This window comes from Pogoniulus pusillus, chromosome 5 (genome assembly GCF_015220805.1).
Source record: "Pogoniulus pusillus isolate bPogPus1 chromosome 5, bPogPus1.pri, whole genome shotgun sequence".
NCBI lineage: Eukaryota > Metazoa > Chordata > Aves > Piciformes > Lybiidae > Pogoniulus > Pogoniulus pusillus.
Window position 1 is genome coordinate 39,754,311 of NC_087268.1, and position 19,265 is coordinate 39,773,575.

At 38.7% G+C, this 19,265-nt stretch overlaps 1 protein-coding gene across 13 annotated transcripts in view; it reads left to right on the forward strand.

The window, feature by feature from the left end:
* DOCK9 (dedicator of cytokinesis 9) overlaps positions 1-19,265 on the forward strand; it is a 133,938-nt gene that overhangs the window by 59,282 nt on the left and 55,391 nt on the right. For all 13 annotated transcript variants that reach the window (XR_010302391.1, XM_064143839.1, XM_064143842.1 and 10 more), the window contains exons 10-27: positions 2,647-2,721; positions 2,817-2,957; positions 3,305-3,505; positions 4,537-4,659; positions 7,937-8,019; positions 8,448-8,570; positions 10,684-10,763; positions 10,844-11,031; positions 11,155-11,220; positions 12,089-12,181; positions 12,459-12,582; positions 12,907-13,028; positions 14,559-14,645; positions 15,107-15,196; positions 16,678-16,793; positions 17,326-17,395; positions 17,534-17,659; positions 17,790-17,861. Coding sequence is in view for 12 of the 13 variants with exons in the window: in XM_064143839.1 (XP_063999909.1) it covers positions 2,647-2,721; positions 2,817-2,957; positions 3,305-3,505; positions 4,537-4,659; positions 7,937-8,019; positions 8,448-8,570; positions 10,684-10,763; positions 10,844-11,031; positions 11,155-11,220; positions 12,089-12,181; positions 12,459-12,582; positions 12,907-13,028; positions 14,559-14,645; positions 15,107-15,196; positions 16,678-16,793; positions 17,326-17,395; positions 17,534-17,659; positions 17,790-17,861 (1,980 nt within the window). In the remaining variant the exon portion in view is untranslated. The remainder of the gene's footprint in view (positions 1-2,646; positions 2,722-2,816; positions 2,958-3,304; positions 3,506-4,536; positions 4,660-7,936; positions 8,020-8,447; positions 8,571-10,683; positions 10,764-10,843; positions 11,032-11,154; positions 11,221-12,088; positions 12,182-12,458; positions 12,583-12,906; positions 13,029-14,558; positions 14,646-15,106; positions 15,197-16,677; positions 16,794-17,325; positions 17,396-17,533; positions 17,660-17,789; positions 17,862-19,265) is intronic.

The window sequence follows — 19,265 nt, forward strand, 5'->3', positions numbered from 1 at the left end:
ATTGGAATGCTTTGGTTCCCTGGACTTCCACAAGGAAGTTCTATTCAGGACTGCAACACCTGCATATAGATTTAGTACTACAAAGGCTGCTTCCTGTTTCCATAACCTTCTGATCAGAAGCATGCAGCTCTTTAGGCTAGCTGTTTTTTCTAGCAGTGGCTTTTGTTATTCCATGGCTATAATCAACTTAAGTTTCTATTTCCTTCCAGAGTATGTAGATTTTCCCATTCTAGTTTACCTTCACTAAATACTAATTTTCGAGATAATTTGCTCTAATGTGTTTTTCTAGCCTTTTTACCCTGAGAAGTACAGAGAAAAATCTGTCCATTGCATTTGTGTCTGTTTGTTTTGAGGATTTACTTATGCTTTGTTCTTTCTTGCATTGTCTTTACAGGATTTTGTTCTTTTTTTCCCCAGTGAAGACTTAAAAGGCATTGAGCCTTCTTTTAAAAGAGCTTATAGTTGCTCTATTTTTGTTGGTTCTTGGAGGAGATTTTTTATGATAGCTGACCTCATAACCTTAAGAGGAAAAACAAATTCCTTCAGGGGAGATTGTAGAGCACCTTGACAATAGAGGGAAAAAACAGTCTTTGTAGGAAAGGTTTAACCCTTGTTGAGTACATGTATGAGCTTTTATTTTTCTGTTAAGACCTGTTAGTTTGTAACATAGACTGAGGAAGACTGCATGGTGTGCTTCCACTACACAGATATGCACACATGTATCTCAGTCTGTCTGTCATGCCTACTTCATGTTCCTTTTATCTATAACTGAGAGTGAATGTAAGGTGTTTGGGTTTTGCTGGATTCTTTTGGTTGGTTTGGGATTTTGTTTGTTTTTTAATCTTTAGAGAAAACAAATTAGATCTCTCCCTGAAATAAGTACGTGACTCTCATGATCAGTGTATATATAGGTACTTCCTTAGCCAATATGGTTCCCAGTTCTTCTCAAGGTAGGAAAATACTGTGCTGGTTTTACAGATGAGGAAATGGAATTATACTGCTGCTGTGCTGTAGACAGGGTTTGATGAACACATAAATTTTCAGTTCCTGACCCCTGAATGACTGCCCTTGATCTAGCAGCCAAAAATGCATATTTTTGTCTTGTCTTTAGTACACAAGACACAGAAGAATCTAAAACTATTCAAGACTTTTTAACTGAAACAGTTTCTGTCTTGCCTGTAAGACCAGATCATCTTCCTGTCAATTCTTGGCACTGACTATCCCTTTCCAAAACACACATGCAACCTAGACATCTTTCAGCTTCTTCACTGTTTAGTCCTGTGTTTCTCAGTCATACCAGCTGTTAAACAAGCAAAGTCTGCTTATACTCTGCTGATACTGTGTGGGTTGTGTCTTTCACATCTGCTCTTGTCTTTTCTCCTCTGTGTCTGTGCATGTTAAAGATAACAGTGAAAAGTAAATGAAGTCTACAGAGTCTACACTCAAGATAACACTTAAGAAGTTAATCTTCTGTAATGCATCCTTTAAGTAGAATTCTTTCATTTTATTATTACTAATGTGGAAAAGGATTTTGAGCGCTTTGAACTTAGAGTTTTGGTTTGGACTTATTCTTTCCTCCTGAGATGTAGTTGGAGTTTCTTCAACCTCCAGCAGAGCAGATGTAGGCAGTAGATCACATCCAACTGATGGTCAGTAAAGAGTGTTTTGGATTGGTAACTTCTTTTAACTTGTACAGGGTGATCCAAAATTAGACTCTTCTTTGTAATGCAATACTTTCTCTCCCTGTTTAGTCAGCTGCTACTTTGGGTATGGCAACTCTCCTGTGTGCAATTTTGGTGCATGCAGATGTCCGTTTGTCATATCATGTGACTTGAAAAATCCTAGAACACTCTTTAAATGCCCTTTTATGAAAAGGTAACCTATACATACCATCAGTTTTCACATTGTATTATCTTCTGCTTTTGTTTTACCATTACTTGCTAGGTAATCACAAAATCACAGGCAAGATCAGTATACAGTGTACTCTGCAAAGTCAACTCACAGGAAAACCGCTTTGGCAGGGAAAAAAATAGCAACAAACCAAATCCCAAACCTCAACCTTCCCCATCCCCCCCAAAAAAACCCAACTCCAACCAAAACCCCAAACAAACCAACCCCTCAACAACAACAACAACAAAACCCAAACAAACAAAACCACAGTATGAAAGAAGAAGAAAAAAGAGATCTGATGGTGCTTCTTAATTTAGGCAACCTGCTATTTCCTGAGCAATTGTATGTTCTCAATACCGTTCTAGCTTTAACCTGAACATTATTATTTCTTCTTTTCCTTTATTAAAAAAAAAAATAAACAAAATACTGTTCTGGCTGTTATTGTTTAACAAGGCAAAGTACTATATGAGCTATGCAGGAGTATAGTTTGTAAGGTTATGTGAGCTTGTAATGTTTTATGTTGCTGATGTACATTTTGTGTTCTGGAAGAGCTCTTAGACGAAGAGTAACCTTCTCTTACTGCTGTTTGGACATGAAGCAATTAAAACTAAGAAGTTGTAAAGCTCATTTATGGAGAAAAGATTGTATGAATTGAAAACATGCAAGTATTTGAACATCACAGGAAAGGGAGTGAAACTGAAAACTTTCACTTAGTGTGACACAAAGCCTTTTTACTTTTCTTACTGTTTTTAACAGAGTACCAGAGAAGCAGAAATGAAGTTGAAAAGTGAAAGCCGAGTTAAACTTTTTGTCTTGGATCCAGATGCCCAGGTTAGACTTTTTGCAGGGGAGCACATTATTTTGTTCTCTATTGATCCTTTTAGATCAGAAACATCTTAACCTTAGTTTTTCTTTTCTCTTTGTAGAAACTTGACTTTTCTGGTATTGAACCAGAGCTGAAGCCATTTGAAGAGAAATTTGGAAAAAAAATTCTTGTTAAATGTAATGATTTATCTTTTAATTTGCAAAGCTGTGTTGCTGAAAATGAAGAAGGACCAACAACAAATGTAAATAATTCATCTAATTGTTTCCTGTTAATATTGTAATGATTATCTTAATATTTTGCTGACACTAGTCTTAATGGCAAGAATTCATTTCTATGATTGTAAAGCTTACATTATGAGGAGTTTTCTATTCATTTAAGCCAAAATGAGAACCTAAGTCTTATCAAAAGTAACTTTGCTACTGATCTTTCTGTTGTGTTATGGAAAGTGGAATTTTCTTTTTACTGTCTTAATCCTTGTCAAAAGTATCTGGAATGGTGACTCTGTGTAACTCTGTGGTATTAATTTTCTCTTTATACACATTTCTGGTTGCCAGCAGTCACACTTCCTTCTTTTTTTTTAATGTCTAGGTGGAACCCTTCTTTGTCACATTATCACTATTTGATATTAAAAACAACCGGAAAATTTCAGCAGATTTCCATGTTGATTTGAACCATGCCTCAGTACGGCACATGTTATCCAGTGCATCTCAACAGATGATCAATGGCAGTGCTGATAGTTTACATAGAATTCAAGACATATATGAAACTGTATTACAATATCCAAAGCAGGTAAGAATCATACAATCATAGAATCAACCAGGTTGGAAGAGACCTCCAAGATCATCCAGTCCAACCTATCCCCTAGCCAGTCAACTAGACCATGGCACCAAGTGCCTCATCCAGTCTTTTCTTGAAGACCTCAAGGGACGGTGCATCCACCACCTCCCTGGGCAGCCCATTCCAATGGGAAATCACTCTCTCTATGGAGAAGTTCCTCCTGACATCCTGCCTATACTTCCCCTGGCGCAACTTGAGACTGTGTCCCCTTGTTCTATTGCTGGTTGCCTGGGAGAAGAGGCCAACCCCCACCTGGCTACAATGTCCTTTCAGGTAGTTGTAGACAGTAATAAGATCACCCCTGAGCCTCCTCTTCTCCAGGCTAAACAACTGCAGCTCCCTCAGCCTCTCCTCATAGGGTTTGTGTTCCAGGCCCCTCACCAGCATTGTTGCCCTTCTCTGGACACGTTCCAGCACCTCAACATCTCTCTTGAATTGAGGGGCCCAGAACTGGACACAGCACTCAAAGGTGTGACCTGACCAGTGCTGAGTACAGGGGCAGAATAACCTCCCTCATCCTACTGGCCACACTGTTCCTGATGCAGGCCAGGATGCCATTGGCTCTCTTGGCCACCTGGGCACACTGCTGACTCATGATCAGCTATTATCTGTTAGTACCCCTAGGTCCCTTTCTTGCTGGCTGCTCTCCAGCCACTCTGTCCCCAGCCTGTAGCACTGCTTGGGGTTGTTGTGGCCAAAGTGCAGAACCCTGCACTTGGCCTTGTTAAATCTCATCCCATTGGCCTCTGCCCACCTATCCAGCCTGTCCAGGTCCCTCTGCAGGGCTCTCCTACCTTCCAACAGCTCCACACCTGCTCCTAGCTTGGTGCCATCTGCAAACTTACTGATGCTGGACTCAATCCCCTCGTCTAGATCATAGTAATATTTTGGATACAAATAGTGAGTTTTCCTATGTCCTTTTATAACTTTCTATTATGTGAGGTGTGTGTACATTTTCTTCATTTGTTTACTCTTTGTCCTAGGGAATATTCTCTGTCACGTGTCCTCATACGGATATTTTCCTTGTGGCTAGAATAGAAAAAGTATTGCAGGGAAGCATTGCACATTGTGCTGAACCATATATGAAGAGTTCAGATTCATCAAAGGTATGTTATATTCTTTTGTGGCATGGAAAAAATCCCAAGGCATGATGGGTTGCCTGGAAATTAAGACATATTGATGAAAATCTTAGTTCTTTTATAGGAAATTATGATAACTACATGACTTGATTCAAGCTGTTGCTTTTCCTATTAACTATTATGAACAGAAACATTGTAGATAGTCTGATGTATTATTGGAAAACACCTTTTTATGATCATGACATAATCTGTAGCTTTTATAATGGCTTTAAACTAGTTTGATGAAAGAATACTCAAACATGAAAGTTGAGTTGAAAATTGTTGAATGAAGAAATACTAAGTGTAGGTGAGTGTGATGGGGTGAGTGTGATGGTTTGGGTGTTCCCCGCCCCCCCACACTTTGGAAATCACCGAGACTAGACTCAGCCAGCTCTGGAAGTTGAATGAAGCTCTGGGAATATAAATTAAGTTATTTATTTACAGCTAGCACAATATGCAAGCAGATATTTACAGTATATACAGTTATATACAGAAATATACAAGGTAAAAGTTAATACAGAAACACAACAGCCCTCCCAGAAACCTGAGTCCCCAGGAGGCACTCCCAACTGCCCCTTCACTTTCTCTCTACCCCTCTCAACCTTACCCCAGTCCCAAGGAAGAATGGAAGTTCGGCCAAGGGGTTTAGGAAGCAAAGTGGATTAGTCAGAGAAATGGAGGGTGAGGTTAGAGAGAGAAATGCATCTTGGAGCTCCCCAGTGGGAGAAGTGCCTTATCTGTGTTTTGATTCTTGTTCTGATTCACCTCAGCAAACCTATGAGGGAAGCAGGCACCACCACTGTTTCCCTTTCATAGCCTGTAGTCTAGTCCTTCTCACCAAAACATTCTAACTAGCTTCAAACTAGCACAGTGAAAAATTAACTGTATGTCACTCTCAGTTAATGCAGCCTATTTGCTATGTCATTGCTGAGTTTTTCTTTGTGTCACTTTTTACTCTGACTTTATCTTCCTGCTTGCTGTGTTTTTCTTTAGAACCATTTTGCTCATTAAGCCTCCATTTTTATGGATGAAATGCTTTGTCAATCTGATACAACTCCAAATCACAAAACATCTTGAGTCTATAGGAGTCTGGAATGACACAACATTTTAATGCTTTCTGAAATATCTGCAAGAAACTGTCAGTCGCTGCTGCTTGCCTGTCACTGAAGAAATAGTTTTAAGTTTGTTGGTTTATATCTGAGCTTAAGTAATTGGTCCAAGATAGTAGGTGTGATGGTTTGGGTGTTCCCCGCCCCCCCACACTTAAGAAATCACCCAGACTAGTCTCAGCCGGCTCTGGGAATATAAATGAAGCTATTTATTTACAGCTAGCACAATATACAAGCAGATATTTATAGCATATGCAGTTATATACAGAAATATACAAGGTAAAAGGTAATACAGAAACACAACTCCCCTTCCAGAAACCTGAGTCCCCGGGAGGGGCTCTCAACCCCCTCTCACCTTTCCCCTGCCCCTCTCACCCTTACCCCAGTCTTAAAGAAGAATAGCGGTTCAGCCAAGAGGTTAAGAAGCAAAGGTGAGTTAGGCCAAATGGAAGGTGAGGTTAGGGAGATGCAGCTCAGTCAGCAGCCCAAGGCAGAGTGAGCTAAAATGGTGAGAGTGTTATCTAATGTTTTCGTTTCTTCTTCAGCAAGACTCTGAGGGGAGTAGACATCACCACTGTTTTCCTTTCACAGCCTATGATCTAGTTCTTCTCCCCAAAACATTCTACCCTGCTTCAAACTAGCACAGTAGGAGAATTTTTTTTTTTTTAAGTAGTGTCAGCTACTCTTTACTTTCTTCCTGTTTTCAGCTGGTCAAAGGGAGGAAGGATGAGTTAGCTTTCAGTCCCTGTGGAGAAGCAGTGTCCTTTCCTACTGATTTAATGCTGACTGAGCTACATGTAAAAGAGCCTGTATTTTTCACTTGATCTTAATATAGATTGGAGTACTGTTTTCCTTTTCCAGGAAAACTTGAAATTATTTTTCAGCTATCACTGGAAAACAGCGGCTTTGTATTTTAGGAATCTGGTTTTGAAGTGTATATTGACAGTTACTGAGTTAAAACAAACCCCAACTGAGCAACTGATTTTTCTGGTCTTGGGCCTTAGCCAGGTTAAGTAAGTCCAAGTGTTCCAAATTTTGATGTTAAGTGCTAGGCTTGTGTTACCTTGTACTGCAAGAGGAGCATTCATGGTTTTATTAACTTATGCTATCTATTTCTGGTATTCATTTTGTTATAATTTTCTGCAGCTGGACATTTAGTTTGATTAATTCTTCTGTTGCCCTCCCTCCCCCCCACTGTTTTTGTTGTCTGGAATTACACTGTATTTGAAGCAAAACAGAACAGTGCCAGCTATAAGGGATTTAGTGTATGTCAGTGCAATGAGTGAGTTCTGTTTCCCTGTAGATTTAGTATTCTGGGTAAAGGAAAATGAAAGCAGCAAATTCTGTAGCTTAGAGATGACTTTTCATCCCCTTAAACATTTAATACATTGAATGAATTAGTGATGATTACTTCCTAAGGTCTTATGCCTTTGAGTGCAATTTCTCCCCTTTTTATGGGAAAGGATAATGGAGAGTTGGCTCAAAGAGCACACTAATAGAAACAGCTCTTCAAGGTGCTGTAATATCATACATAGATGCAGGATATGTATAGATGAGGGATAATATTTAGACAGGTTTACTCTCTGGTTTTCTGCCTCTGACAAACAATTTTGCCCTGTGTAGGCACATACCTCAAGGTCTTTTCTAAGCAAAATGATTATGTGATTCTGTATGAGCAAGTGGGTTTTGTGTTCTTTTGGCAAAGAGATGCCCACTGCTCTGTCAGGAGCTTTTGCTTGAGGTAAAGTGGTTCAGCTTGGATTTGGTTTCTAGCTCTGATTGTTCTGCGTTTTGGCTCTATATAATGGAATTCTTTGGTCACAAAAAAGTTAACAAAGCCAAAAATGTGATGTTACAATGAAAAAAAATGTTGCAACATCCACATTTGGGATTGTCCTTGTTAATTTCCTACATATCTTTCTACAATCTGTGTTTACCTGTAACACAGGTGTTGTAGAGTATTTTTCTCTACATAGGAGTTTTGCACAAAGCATTCTTTTACCATATATCATTTATCTTTAATTCACATACTTAGAATTGATCTTCTAAAGAAGACTTTTCCAATTCATGTTAATATGTTGGGGCTTTTTTCTTGTGTAGTAATGGTGCAAAAAGTATACCTTTTAAAACATGATTACTTTTTATCTCCCTTGCAGGTTGCACAGAAGGTTTTGAAGAATGCTAAGCAGGCATGCCAGAGATTAGGTCAATACAGGATGCCGTTTGCCTGGGCAGCTAGGTAAAGATAGATCTTGTCAAGATGTATTTGTTTTCTAACTTCCCTTAAAATTATTTCATATGTCACACTAATTGTAAAACTTTATGTGCTACTATAGGTTTTTTGGATGTTTTACTTTGAGTTAAAGGTTTCTGACAAACTTATGCTTCGTCTCAGTAGTAGCAAAAATGTTAGAAGCATGCTTTATATTATTATTCAAGCTGTTGAATATTATCAGCTATTTTCTATTGTCAGTGGTTCACACTTAGTTTATTACTGAGCTGTCTATATGTTAATACTCACCTGCACTGACAAGAGTATTAAATGATTAATATGAAAGATGCAATGATGCTGCAGTATGTTTTAATCTGTGGTAAAGAAATTTCCTGAAGTGAATTGCAATGCTTTTGTTCATAAACTCATCTGAAATGCAAGATTTTGACTTTCAGGACGCTATTTAAAGATGCCTCAGGAACCCTGGACAAAAATGCAAGATTTTCTTCTCTCTTCAGACAAGACAGTAATAAACTTTCAAATGAAGACATGCTGAAATTGTTAGCAGATTTCAGGAAGTAAGTTTAATTTCTCCTCTTAAACCCAAACTACAAAACAAACAGAAAAACAACCAATCTCACAACAAAACCAAATAAACTATAAGCCCCACCATTGAACTGGAGCATCTAGTCTTGATGTAGATATTTGCACATTTTACACTTCAAATGTAGAAGTTCTATAAATTCCACTTCTGTTATGGTACAATTATCTGGAGTTGTATTAATTTGAAAAATATCTAATTACAAGAGGCTTGGGCTACAGTTCTGTTCTTACCATATCTAATGTGGAGATTTGTAATATATATTTTAATTGCATTCAAGGATCAGTGCTGGGCCCAGTCCTGTTCAATATCTTTACTGATGATCTGGACGAGGGGATTGAGTAAGTTTGCAGATGACACCAAGCTAGGAGCAGGTGTAAGCTGGAGGGTAGGAGAGCCCTGCAGAGGGACCTAGATAGGCTGAATGGGTGGGGAGAGGCCATTGGGATGACATTTAATAGGGCCAAGTGCAGGATTCTGCACTTTGGCCACAACAACCCCAAGCAGTGCTGCAGGCTGGGGACAGAGTGGCTGGAGAGCAGCCAGGAGGAAAGGGACCTGGGAGTACTGATAGATAGTAGCTGAAGATGAGCCAGCAGTGTGCCCAGGTGGCCAAGAGAGCCAATGGCATCCTGGCCTGCATCAGGAACAGTGTGGCCAGTAGGACAAGGGAGGTTAGTCTTCCCCTGTACTCAACACTGGTCAGGCCACACCTTGAGTACTGTGTCCAGTTCTGGGCCCCTCAACTCAAGAGAGATGTTGAGGTGCTGGAATGTGTCCAGAGAAGGGCAACAAACACAAACCCTATGAGGAGAGGCTGTGGGAGCTGGGGTTGTTTAGCCTAGAGAAGATGAGTCTCAAGGGTAACCTCATTGCTGTCTACAACTACCTGAAGGGACATTGTAGCCAGGTGGGGTCTCTTCTCCCAGTCAACCAGCAATAGAACAAGGGGACACAGTCTCAAGTTGTGCTGGGGAAAGTATAGGCTGGATGTTAGGAGGAAGTTCTTGCCAGAGAGAGTTATTTGCCACTGGAATGGACTGCCCAGGGTGGTGGTGGAGGCACCGTCCCTGGAGGTATTCAAAAAGAGACTGGCTGAGGCACTTAGTGCCATGGTCTAGTTGATTGGATAGGGCTGGGTGCTAGGTTGGACTGGCTGATCTTGAAGGTCTCTTCCAACCTGGTTGATTCTATGATTCTTTAATTGCATTAAAGTTTCATTGACATCTGTATAGCATTGGAACTGATGTGTACTGATAACTGCCATAAATAATAATACTGAAACGAATACAGTAAATTAGCTTGACACACCATTTGTGAATTAAGGAAATGCTTTTTGTTCTTTCAGCATCCTGTTTGTGGAGTCATGCCTACAGTATATCACAGGAATTTTAGTAAGAAGGAGGTTATAGTGTCTAAGGCTTAGTTATTGGAATTAGAATCCAGACTTGAACCAGAAAAAGTTGTTTGTTTCACAACATGCGATTGTGCTATGGGAAAATTTTGCATCCATTACCTCTTCAATAATTAAATAAATCACACTGCTGACTATTTTTGGTAATAAATGGTTCTGCACTGGTGTTTTAGCATGGAAAATACTCCTACTTAAAATTTTATTCCTGAATTAGCTACCTGATAACATCTAAGATGTTTCATAGTAGGTGAATTATTAGTGAGTATTTTAGATTATGAGTTGCTGCTCTACAAAAAAGGAGAAGTCACTTATATGTCCCTTCTTTGCTTCAGAGACTAGTGAGTTATTGCATGGCAAGCAATACATATCTGTAACAAAATTATACATTTTGTTTTAAAGTAAGAAAATAATCATGCCTTGTCTTAATCTTTTCCACACTGGTGAATAAAATGTTTTTGGTTTCTTTCTTTTTGAGAGTGTAAAGGAGACAAAAAATGTGAATATACACATAAAACAAGACCAATCCAGTCATACATATTTCATCTCATACTCCTGTTTCAGGATGTTACTTTTTTTAACAGTCTCCTATTATCTCTTTTCTCTGGCATCTAATAGTTTTGCCTTTAGCCTGATTTAAAGATGTGGTGTTGTTTGCTTTTTTTTCTCCTTCCTGTAGACCTGAAAAGATGGCCAAACTTCCTGTTATTTTAGGAAACCTGGATGTTACAATTGATAATGTGTCACCAGATTTTCCAAGTAAGTATTAATAAACACTATTAGATGGACGTTTAGGCTTTCTCTCTTCAGTTTTTTATTGGATTTTTATGTATTTTCAGATTATGTTAACTCATCATACATTCCCATGAAACAATTTGAAAATAGTACCAAGACACTAATCACGTTTGAAATAGAGGAATTTGTTCCCTGTATACCAAAACATACTCAGCCTTTCACCATCTACAACAATCATCTTTATGTTTATCCAAAGCACTTGAAATATGACAGTCAAAAGTCTTTTGCCAAGGTGAGTACAGGAGAACTGTTATGTTCTTCTTTCTCAGGTTTGGTTAAGACTGTTTACATGTTATATTTCTGTGATGATCCTTACAATGAAGCATTTGGGGTTTGTTTTTAAATTCTGTTTTAGGCTAGAAATATTGCAGTATGCATTGAGTTCAAGGATTCTGATGAAGAGGATTCACTGCCTTTAAAGGTTAGTCTTTGATTTTCACGACTGATGAAATAGTAATCATTTAGCTAAGTAACACATAGTGTTGAATTAACTTATTTAGTTTGGGATGGCAGCTTTCTGTCCTCGTTTTTCATTTGGCATAGGAGTAACTTCTAGATGACTTTTGTTTGGTTCTGATACTACCTGAAAGGAGGCTGTAGCCAGGTGGTGGTTGGTCTCTTCTCCCAGGCAACCAGCAACAGAACAAAGGGACACAGTCTCAAGTTGTGCTGGGGAAAGTATAGGCTGGATGTTAGGAGGAAATTCTTCACATAGAGTGATTTGCCATTGGAATAGGCTGCCCAGGGAGGTAGTGGAGTCACCATCCCTGGAGGTGTTAAAGAAAAGCCTGGATGAGACACTCAGTGCCATGGTCTAGTTGACTTGGCTAGGGCTGGGTGCTAGGTTGGACTTGGAGGCCTCTTCCAACCTGGATATTAAAGAACCTTCAGCATTTAATTTCTTAATATCAATAAAAATTTTGAGAATAAAGTTGTGAACAGTGGTGGTTTATATCTACTCCACAAGAGGAACAGTTGAAGTTAAAACAAAGTTTTACATCAACTGTAGAGGCAAGCTCTGTGCTTTCTCTATTTAATGAGCTACCACAGCTTATAAGAAGCGCTTGGAAGAAAAGGTATAGAAAAATACCTAGCAATTCTGAAGTGAAATCAGTGTCAGCTCTGCTACACTCCAGAATACAGATTGTGTAATCCCCTGTCTGTGCAAAGGAACCTAGTTAATCACATTTTAAAATATTTCAGGTTCTAGGTGAAATGGATTCTAAACTAAGAGTGAAGAATGATCACACATTGTTTTTTTGTTCTTTTTTCCCTTTTGCTTTTATTAGTGCATCTATGGTAGGCCAGGTGGGCCAGTGTTTACAAGAAGTGCATTTGCTGCTGTTCTGCATCATCATCAAAATCCAGAATTTTATGATGAGGTATGCTACCTTTCCACCAGTGTGACTTTTATTGATTTAGTTATTATGTAAAGTTTCAAAAATAGGAGAAAATATTTGAGGATTGCAAAGTTCTTGGTAGTGATTTTGGTTGAACCTTTTCACTGTAAGTAAATTTCTGTTAGTTTTGTGTGTGTGATTCTTCGTCTTGTTCCAGATAACACACAGCCTTGAATTGCTTTATGAATGTGCAGCCAGTAAGGCATGTCACTACTCTAGCTGAAGAGTTCTACCAATGTTATGAATCTTTGCCTTTCAGATTAAAATAGAGTTGCCCACTCAGTTACATGAAAAGCACCATTTGTTGTTCACCTTCTACCATGTCAGCTGTGATAATTCAAGCAAAGGGAGCACGAAGAAGAAGGATGTTGTTGAAACACAGGGTTTGTATGCTAATGCTTCACTTTCAGTACCTTCTGGAGAAATTTTATGAAGCTGATCTGGTAACCTGGGATTTTTGTGACCCACACAATACTTTGTAATTACATTGTGCTGTCTAAACTATGTTGTTTTAGAATGTCTCCCAAATATATGTGTTTTTCAAGTTCAGGGACACTTTATTTGCCTTTTTAATTATTTCTAATATTTCAGTCATTGGACCCTTACAGTAACAGATTGTTCTACAAGTAGTATATTCAGAAGTGTACAGTAAGGCTTCTTGTAAAGATTCATAACACATTTAAAGTTCTTGCCTTTGTTTTCCACAGTTGGGTATTCCTGGCTTGCTCTAATAAAGGATGGAAGAGTTGTGACCAATGAGCAACACATCCCAGTGTCAGCCAATCTTCCATCAGGCTACCTTAATTATCAAGAAGGGGGGGTTGGAAAGGTACGTTACATTAAGTTGCTCTCATCTTTCAAAAACAATATGGAGAGAAGGTTGGGTTGTAATTCCCCAGCATGACAGGATTTAGGTCATTCTCCAGTAGAATTTTTTTTCCTTCTGTAGTTGGAGTGCTTTGTGAGAGTTAAACATCTGACTTAGAGGAATCAAACAAACCTGCCCTAATATTTTTTTTTGTTACTATTAAGTTCTCATTTCTGTTATTATTTAACTGTTGTACTTAGGTAATGTTTAGCAAAGCTTTGGAGTTTTGTTTCTTGTTTGTTTGGGTTTTTTTTGTGGTAATAATTTACTTGAAGTTACAGTGACTTTTAAATACATTGAAGTATTTTGAGTTTTATGAAGACATGCAAATAATCCGAAGTCCTTTACCATTTTTTTTCATGCTGTCTTGTTTCAGTAAGTCCTTTATTCCTGAAAGCCTTATTCTCACATTTTGACTTCTGTGATCTTTATACTTCAGTAGTAAAATTTATGGTTGGTTTTTTTCAAAGCAGAAAGCTTGCAAGGTTGCAGTAATAAAAGTTATAGTGAGGAGGATGTAAATGTAAAATGTGTTAGGAGATTTGACTAAGAGGATGAAATGCAGAGACAGAATTGACTCATTTGGGAGGAGGAGGCCTAAAATCAACAGCAAGATGAGCTGCTCTCCTATTCTACCACCTTTAATTTTTTTAACTCTGCTGTAAGCTTTCCAGCCATTGTCTCCTTCACATCTTTCATTTATTCACATTATCATGTGTTCTTTATGCCTTTGCTGTTTGTCTCAGCTCGTTGCCTATGGGTAGAAGGATAAAACCAATGTGACTAGTTGTAGATCTAGCAGTAAAATCTCTCTGTAACAGGTCATCAGGGTAGGCAGTTGAGTGTTCTCAGTTCTTTGGAAATGGGATGAGAAGGAAGGAAGCACTGGCTGTTACCTGTTACTGACAGTTTAAATCGTAATGTAGGTCACTGTCTGTGGAAATTCTTGTGTTGTTTTTCTCAGAAAACTACTAGATACCTCTCTAGTCAGAGGTTTATTTGCACAGTTGCAGGGAAAACAGGATGTCTGTGACTTACAATTTTGTTAGCCAGTGGAACTTCAAAGACCAGATGAGTGCCATGGTCTAGTTGATTGGTGCCATGGTCTAGTTGATTGAATAGGGCTGGATGATAGGTTGCGCTGGATGATCTTGGAGGTCACTTCCAACCTGGTTGATTTGAAAAACAAACAAACAAACAAAAACCCAAACAAACAAAACAAACAAAAAAAAACCCACAAAAAACCCCACCCCAAAACAAAGGAACAAACCAAACAAAAACCAACCCAAAAACTTAAGCTTCAGAGATGCTTTTTGTAATATCACCTGTGTAATTTCCTTTTTTTAATGACTTTATTCATTGCACACATTTCCTCAACCTGGGTGTTTTGGTTTTGTTTTCAAGTATTGTTTGTGCTACTACCTGCACAGTTTGTTTTACTCTACTATACTCTAACATTACTTTACTTTTCCTCTCCATATGTGCATGCAGCATTCTGGTCCTGAAATTAAATGGGTAGATGGAGGCAAACAACTGTTAAAAATATCCACTCATCTGGTGTCAACTGTGTACACACAGGTGAGGTATCAAGGAAGTTAGAGAAAGATTTTGGAATGATATAAATTTGGTTTATGTGCATACAATATTTGAGAATTTTCTTAAACTCAGTATTCTGATCTTTTTGCTCTCTCTTGGGCACAAGCAATGAGTCCTGTTATAGGTGTTCATAAGATACATGTTATGAGTGATTGGGATAAATACCATTAAGTGCTCTATTTGCTACCTGTAAACTGAGATAAATATAAGTGGTGTTTTTTATAATGGGTATTCAAAAATCACTCTAAGTTTCTTATGTGGATTTAAAAATAAATTACATGTTGGCTAAATTAGTTTTTGGAGGAGAGAACTTCAGTTATTTTTGGAAATGGAATCTGTGAACACATGTATGGTCTTCTATGTATAAATATTTGTGTGTTGTGTTTTGGATTATGGATAGTAGTGTTACACATTTTTTAATTTGTGCTTTTTGTCTTTGACAGGACCAGCACTTACATAATTTTTTTCAGTACTGTCAGAAAACAGAGTCTGGAGCTCGTGCACTAGGAACTGATCTTGTAAAATATCTTAAGGTATAAAATATCAGTGATTAAGGATTATTTATACTTTTGCAGAACTTTCAGATAGTTTCTAGGTCTCACTAAATTGAAAGTACAGTATTAAAAAAAAAAAAAAAGCAACAAAATTGTGATGGTTTGGGTGTTCCCTGCCCCCCCACGCTTTAGAAATACCCAGACTAGACTCAGCCAGCTCTGGGAATATAAATTAAGTTATTTATTTACAGCTAGCACAATATACAAGCAGATATTTACAGTATATACAGTTATAGACAGAAATAGACAAGGTAAAAGATAATACAGCAACACAACTCCCCTCCCAGAAACCTGAGTCCCCAGGAGGGGCTCTCAACCACCCCTCACCTTCCCCCTGCCCCTCTCAACCTTACCCCAGTCTTAAAGAAGGATAGAGGTTCAGCCAAGAGGTTATGAATCAAAGGTGGGTTAGGCCAAATGGAAGGTGAGGTTAGGGAGTAAGGTGTTGCTCAGTCAGCAGCCCAAGCAAGAGTGAGAGAAAATGGTGAGAGTGTTATCTAATGTTTTCTTTTCTCCTTCCCAAACTCCTTTGCAAGACTGTGGGGGAAGTAGACATCACCATTGTTTTCCTTTCACAGCCTGTGATCTAGTTCTTCTCACCAAAACATTCTACTCTGCTTCAAACTAGCACAAAAATCCAGTCCAAACCCCAAACTAACCCCAAAAACAATCCAAACCCCAACACAGGAAGAGGCTTCCTACCCCACATAAATTTGCAACTGCAATATGAGGAAACCACAAGCAAATAATGAGATGGTATTGATGAGACTTATGAGTGATTATTTGAAGACACTAATGGCTTACTTAATTAAAATAATAAAATTGAAATACACATGGGATTGATAAGCAATGATGACTCTTGATCTAGGATTTTGCTTAGGAAGTCATCATTGTCTTCTCTACAGTTCTCTTTCAGGGTTAGGTCAATATGTGTGGTTTCCCCAGCAATTTTGTCTTAACTAAGTAGGCCATGAAATGTCATACCCTGGCTTTTATATCAGGGTTGTTTATGTTTGTAATAGCTTTCATATGTGATAGAATGCAAAGGCATATCATTAAGGAGTTGTTAGTAATTTACTGTCTCAAATTTCCAGCATTAGGTAGTTCAGGATTTTAGTTCACTGTAATTTTTTTAACAGTTTATTGGTTTTTACTAGCCAGTATAACTAGAATTGAACTTATCACAGGTAGGTAATGTGTATATTTTTGTGGAACTGCTTCTAAACTGCTTTTATTAAAACCTAATTTTTATCCCTGATTATCTTAATGCAGAAAGTGCTTACCAGATCTTGGAAACTATTCTCAATTGCTTTCTGTGCAGTGTTCAGATAATTATCACTAAGAAGTGCAAGCAGTGTGTATTTTGTGGAAAAAGACTTTCAGTAAATGCTATCATTTCAGAATTTCTGATTTAAGTGCCATGATGTCAAGGAAGTGATGTTATTCCTGCTTTCTTTCAGAGCCTTCATGCTATGGAAGGCCATGTGATGATAGCTTTCCTGCCAACTGTTCTAAACCAGTTGTTCAGAGTTCTCACTAGGGCAACTCAAGAGGAAGTTGCAGTCAATGTGACAAGGTAACGAATTTTAAGTTCTTTGTAGAGTTTTAAGTTATGACTTATGAACACAAACCCTATGAGGGGAGGCTGAGGGAGCTGGGATTGTTTAGCCTGGAGAAGAGGAGGCTCAGGGGTGACCTTATTGCTGTCTACAACTACCTGAAGGGAGGCTGTAGCCAGGTAGGGGGTGGCCTCTTCTGCCAGGCAACCAGAAATAGAACAAGGGGACACAGTCTCAAGTTGTGCCGGGGTAGGTATAGGCTGGATGATAGGAGAAAGTTCTCCATAGAGAGAGTGATTGGCATTGGAATGGGCTGCCCAGGGAGGTGGTGGAGTCAACGTCCCTTGAGGTGTTGAAGAAAAGCCTGGCTGAGGCACTTAGTGCCATGGTCTAGTTGACTGGCTAGGGCTGTGTGCTAGGTTGGACTGGCTGATCTTGGAGGTCTCTTCCAACCTGGTTGATTCTATGACTGAATTATCTGTAACTGTGTAGTACTTTTTCAGCCGTAGCTTGATTTGTAGGCTTACTTGGTTTTTGATTTCTCATTAGGGTTATTATCCATATTGTTGCTCAGTGTCATGAAGAAGGCTTGGATAGCTACCTGAGATCCTATGTGAAGGTAGGTAAAAGTAAATTAAATGTTCCCCTTTTTTTTTAATGTCCCTCAAAAGACTATATTTAAATTTGCACATGTTTAATGTAAATTATCTCATGTGATGTCATAGTCTCATATTATATCTTGGTTTTCCTCCCCAAGTATGCTTACAAAGCTGAACCCTATGTTGCTTCTGAATATAAGACAGTACATGAAGAACTGACAAAGTCCATGACAACAATTTTAAAGCCATCTGCTGACTTCCTTACAAGCAACAAGCTCCTGAAGGTATATATTGAACTATACTTATTACTGTGTGCTCTTGCCTGGTTGTTAACTGAAGAAGCGGAACGAACTGTAGCGAAGTAGTTGTTGAGTGCATATGGCAATTTTACAGAATGTTTTCTTTTCTTTGCAGTATTCTTGGTTTTTCTTTGAAGTTCTGATAAAATCCATGGCTCAGCATTTGATAGAAAACTCTAAAGTGAAGGTATGTCAGCTGTAGAGTAACTTAGAAGAATTTGTGCAGTCTTCTTTCTCCAGTCGCGTATTTTCATCGCGTATTAAAAGTTTTGTACGTGCATGGTTACAATTGAAACAAACTTCAAGTAGAAAAGTGAAGGGAAGCAAAGCAGCAGAAGTCAGTTGAAATATTAGATAGAAAAAACTACAGGGGTATAGAATCATAGAATCAACCAGGTTGGAAGAGACCTCCACAATCATCCAGTCCAACCTATCCCTCAGCCCAAGCCAGTCAACTAGACCATGGCACTAAGTGCCTCATCCAGGCTTTTCTTGAACCCCTCCAGGGATGGTGCCTCCACCACCTCCCTGGGCAGCCCATTCCAGTGGCAAATCACTCTCTCTGTGAAGAACTTCCTCCTAACATCCAGCCTATACTTCCCCCAACACAACTGGTAGATTCAACATTACTGCAAAAGGATAGAAATCTCTTAAAATCCATACAATAAATCAACCTGTGTAAATCATCAGACACTTCAGTGAGTTTTCCTACTACTCATGGTAGGCTCAAGCTCAAAGCAATAGATAACATTGTGGGCTTGGACCCAAAAAATATGTGAGCTTCTACTGGCCTGTACAGTAGCTGTGAAGTAAAATTACTCTGAGAATAGTGACTCATGTGGTTTAAAGTCCTGCTATATGCAGAAAGAAGTGTCAGGAGATCATTTGATGTTGTGTTATTTCCTATGGTCGATAGAGAACACTAACATTTCAGAAATGGACTTTTTTCTACCTGATTGGCCTATAAACAGCATTTTCCTTAGATGGATGACAGCTTTTTCATCATTTTACTTCTGTATTAAAACAGATCTTTTGGAAGTAAAGTTTCAAGGATACAAAAGTGTTCCAGATAGGTAACATACTGTATTGTTCCAAAATCTTTATCAATTATTTCATTCTGTGTTTAGAACATAAGTGGAAATCTGAGGTAAATGGTGAGGAGGCAAAAAAATTAATTGGGCAATGATCAGGAAAAAAACTTGAGTGCTGTGTTTACACAAACCACACCAGAACAGTACTGGAGTTTGAGTCTTGGTTCAACTTAGTAGTGCCTGCAGCCTTTCTTGTTCTTATACATCTCAGCAAGCCTACGAGTGAAGTAGACATCACCATTGTTTCTTTTTCACTAGGCTCAAACTAGCACAGCTGCAAGGAATATTTGAGTTCATTCTGTCGGCTTGCATTGGAAGAAGACCTCAAATTTTTGCCTGTAGCATCATAAGACTCATTACTGTCTACAATTACCTGAAGGGAGGCTGTAGCCAGGTGAGGGTTGGTCTCTTCACCCAGGCAACCAGCAAGAGAACAAGGGGACACAGTCTCAAGTTGTGCCAGGGGAGGTCTAGGCTGGATGTTAGGAGGAAGTTGTTGC